The sequence below is a fragment of the Wasmannia auropunctata genome, unplaced genomic scaffold (genome assembly GCF_000956235.1).
Source record: "Wasmannia auropunctata unplaced genomic scaffold, wasmannia.A_1.0 LD335680.1, whole genome shotgun sequence".
NCBI lineage: Eukaryota > Metazoa > Arthropoda > Insecta > Hymenoptera > Formicidae > Wasmannia > Wasmannia auropunctata.
Window position 1 is genome coordinate 10,674 of NW_012027210.1, and position 2,046 is coordinate 12,719.

At 28.0% G+C, this 2,046-nt stretch overlaps 1 protein-coding gene across 1 annotated transcript; it reads right to left on the reverse strand.

The window, feature by feature from the left end:
* Positions 1-524: 524 nt before the first annotated feature.
* LOC105456453 lies at positions 525-1,781 on the reverse strand. Its single transcript, XM_011700514.1, has 3 exons — positions 1,555-1,781; positions 1,246-1,423; positions 525-574 (listed from the first exon to the last, which is right to left on the reverse strand). Exons 1-3 carry the CDS (start codon positions 1,709-1,711, stop codon positions 544-546), a joined length of 366 nt encoding a protein of 121 aa, XP_011698816.1. The 5' UTR covers positions 1,712-1,781; the 3' UTR covers positions 525-543.
* Positions 1,782-2,046: the final 265 nt, after the last annotated feature.

Consider the following 2,046-nt stretch of genomic DNA (forward strand, 5'->3'; position numbering starts at 1 on the left):
GAAAAATAGTTTTGAAATCATCCTTTATAATAAAGATATATTTAACTTTTAATTTTTTATAATAAAGAATATTTAACTTTTTTTATTATATCTCGAAAACTATTCAAGATATCAAAAAAACGAAATTTTATACGAAAGTTTTACAGTAAAATTATCTCTATTCATTTACGTTAATATTTTTTTTTAATAATTATATTCTAAAAAATTTTTGAAAATAATTATTTTATTAAAATACTATTAACATAAATTAATAGAGGTAATTTTACTGTAAAAAACTACTTCTGTAAACATTTTTTGATATCTTGAATAGTTTTCGAGATATAACGAAAAAAACTGAAAACTACTTTATATATAAAGGATGATTTCATTTCTTTAAACTGTTTTTTAGCAGCAACTGATATTTTCTCAATTCTATTTGAGTAACCTATAAATGTACAAAGTTTCATTAAAATCAGAATTTAACACTTCGCGAGGTTTTCTTGTAAATAATTATGCTATTAATTTATAATAACTTCCTATAAGTAATATAAAATTAATCAATACTTACGCAGGTAACTCTCCCACAGCAGATCCACTACATAACCAGGAAAAGTATGCGTGCAAACAATACATATATGTAAACAAATATTTCTTATATGAACCTATATCATTTACATGTAAAAATTATCAAATGTAATATAACACTAAAATCTCGAATTCCGGTTCTAGTATCAAATGTCATTAAATTTTCCATAAAAGGAAATAAATGATATTCTCTCATATGTCAGTTATTAATTTTTGTAATTATCAATTAACATTTATAATTGACATATGATAGAATATAATTACATCTACGTTGAAAAATATAATATACTCGTACATACAGTCAAACCTCTTGCTGTATCCTTCATCGGTTATATCTGCTTCCATTCTTAATTCTTTACCACATTCGTATTTTATTTTCTCACTTATATTTGACATTTTTTCATATAATTAACGAGAAGAAAAGAAATGAAAAACAAAAAAATTTTTATAGAATAATAATAGATAGGACCGACTGTATAATACTGACTTCATATATCGGATAATATGTTGATCTATCGCCAATCAAATTATTGCCGATAAAACTAAAAAATGAAATTAAATAAAAAAATAAAAAAAATGAAAGAGGGGACATATTTGTGAGCAACAATAGGTGAATTGCGAATCTCGCATCAAAATGAATGTAATCGCAGAGTAGAATGATGAAAACAAAGAAAGACTCACTCTGGCGGTTTTCCCCGGAGGCCAAACAAGGTGAAAATCAATTCGACACGCTGACGCGGCCCTGCAAGAAATGTGTAAACGCACTGTCGCGGCTCTCCTTCAGGATTGATCAACGTCGGTGCGTGAAATGTCCCGTTCAGCGGCCCGTCAGGAGTACTCACAAATTTTTGATCGCACTCTGAAAACCAAATAAAATTGCAATTTACGTGACTAACTCGATCAACGCGCTGATGAATTAAAATCGATATCATCTTTTTTGCAGCTATTAAATATCATAGAGAATATAATAAAAAAGGACACAAGACGTACTTGGTGTTCTGGCAGTAACGAGCCCTCCCGGTGGTGGCGGCAGTGGAACGTAGTCTTGTAGTGGTGCATCAATTACCTCGCGGGCTGAATTGAGGGAGGGTGATGATTTAAGGATCCCGCGATAACATCCACCGCCACCGGGAACACACCACACCATATTATAATAATCGTGCAAATAATAGTGATAACAAGACTAATAATAATATGACTTATTTATATGTATATATAAGGAACATTTAAAATTTCATAAGATATTATCTTTGAAAATATCAAAGCAAAAAATATTTTAGAAGTTGTTTTACTTGAAAAAGATAGAGATGTTAATTTGACTTTGAGTATAAGCGTTAAAGTCGATAAGGATTATTGTATCATTTTTTATATAAAGAAAAATCATTTTTTAAATAAAGAAATTAATTGATATGTGTTTTATAATTTATTTTGTATAACATAATTCTTTTAATTATTTTAGATATAAAAGTATTAAAATACAGT